The sequence below is a fragment of the Cyprinodon variegatus genome, unplaced genomic scaffold (assembly GCF_000732505.1).
Source record: "Cyprinodon variegatus isolate N-32 unplaced genomic scaffold, C_variegatus-1.0 Scaffold225, whole genome shotgun sequence".
Classification (NCBI taxonomy): domain Eukaryota; kingdom Metazoa; phylum Chordata; class Actinopteri; order Cyprinodontiformes; family Cyprinodontidae; genus Cyprinodon; species Cyprinodon variegatus.
The window spans coordinates 359,306-360,615 of NW_015150678.1; the positions used below are offsets into that span (position 1 = coordinate 359,306).

General features: G+C 43.2%; 1 protein-coding gene across 1 annotated transcript in view; it reads right to left on the reverse strand.

The window, feature by feature from the left end:
* The window catches only part of LOC107088637 (protocadherin-1-like), a 9,697-nt gene that overhangs the window by 7,319 nt on the left and 1,068 nt on the right, over nt 1-1,310 (reverse strand). Inside the window, exons 2-3 of the mRNA XM_015380936.1 lie at nt 634-941; nt 425-535 (exon numbers count right to left, since the gene is read on the reverse strand). Of these exons, the coding sequence (XP_015236422.1) occupies nt 425-535; nt 634-941 (419 nt within the window). The remainder of the gene's footprint in view (nt 1-424; nt 536-633; nt 942-1,310) is intronic.

Below are 1,310 nucleotides of genomic sequence, written 5' to 3' on the forward strand. Positions count from 1 at the left end.
AGGCTGACTGGGGTTCTGTCAAGTAGAACAAAACATCAGAGTAAACATTTAATGTCACATGAAATCTGCCGCCCGTGCAGGATAAAGCTGTGTCAGCTGGATGTTTGGACATCATTTAATGTTAGCCATTTTTTCTAATTCCTGCGCTGTTTGTCATCTGATGAGGGAAACATGCCAGGTTGTCCTCAGTGGTCACATGATGAATGGAACAGAGATAAAAAATGGTGAATTTCCTTCATTCCTGACAGTCAGATATGAGTCACTGTAGAAGACACGGTGACCATGAAGCTTTAATGGGCTACTGGGAGGGTTTCAGGTCAAAGTTCACAAAACCGCAGTGACTGCGCCTTCGATCACACGTCACTGACGAGATAAACATCTTTTTCCAAACCAGTGGAGGCTGGTTGGAGGTGTATGTATTTACCTTGACCTGAATCACTGGGGTTTTGTACGGCGCAAAGTTGAACACAGAGGCTTCATATTCCTCTGAGGCGAACTCTGGAGGCTCATTTACATCCTCGACATGAATTCTGACCTAAAAAAAAACAAGAAATACATATTTTTATCTGAGAGCTGCAATAAAAGAGCTTTATGATCAAATTGCAGTCATGTCCTTCAGCTAAAATTAGTTACCAGCGTCACTGCAGATGTTGGTGGCGTCCGTGTGTCCACGGCTTCTACCTCCAGGATGTACCACTCCTGCTGCTCTTTGTCAAGCTCTTCTTCCGTCAAGATTTCTCCATCGCTGGTGATGGAGAACAGGTCGGTGTGTGTTTTCAGGGCATAGGAGACCCCGTACAGGGTGCTTCCTGAGTAGGCCAGGACCTGCCCCACTGAAACCTCTGCTGGCTGGTTCTCCTGCAGGCTGAAGTTGTAGGAGGATCTCTGGAAGGCCAAACTTTCTACCAGACTGACAATCCTTATATCCACCTCCACACGAGCTAAAAGGTGAAAGGTTATAGTAAATCAGTGGTTCTTAGTTTTGGTCCAGTATTCATGACCTGCATGCGTTAGAAGCCGATCTGTTTCAGAACTCCTGATTTAAAGGATTGCATAACCTCAATGATGTGCATCGTTTTCTTTTACCAAGATTAGATTCACTACAATGCTACCAATCTGCTGCACAAAGGTAACAAAAGAACAGTTGAGCATAATTTTTGCTCTAAGAGATTTTAAAGGAAAAGTCCAGTCATTTCAGACAGTGGAGAGGAAAAAGTCCCTTTTAAAGGCATACTATGCAACATTTTTCAGTTAATTAATGTGTTCCATAACGTTTTGGATGATTAAATGAGTCATTTCAGGTTGAACAA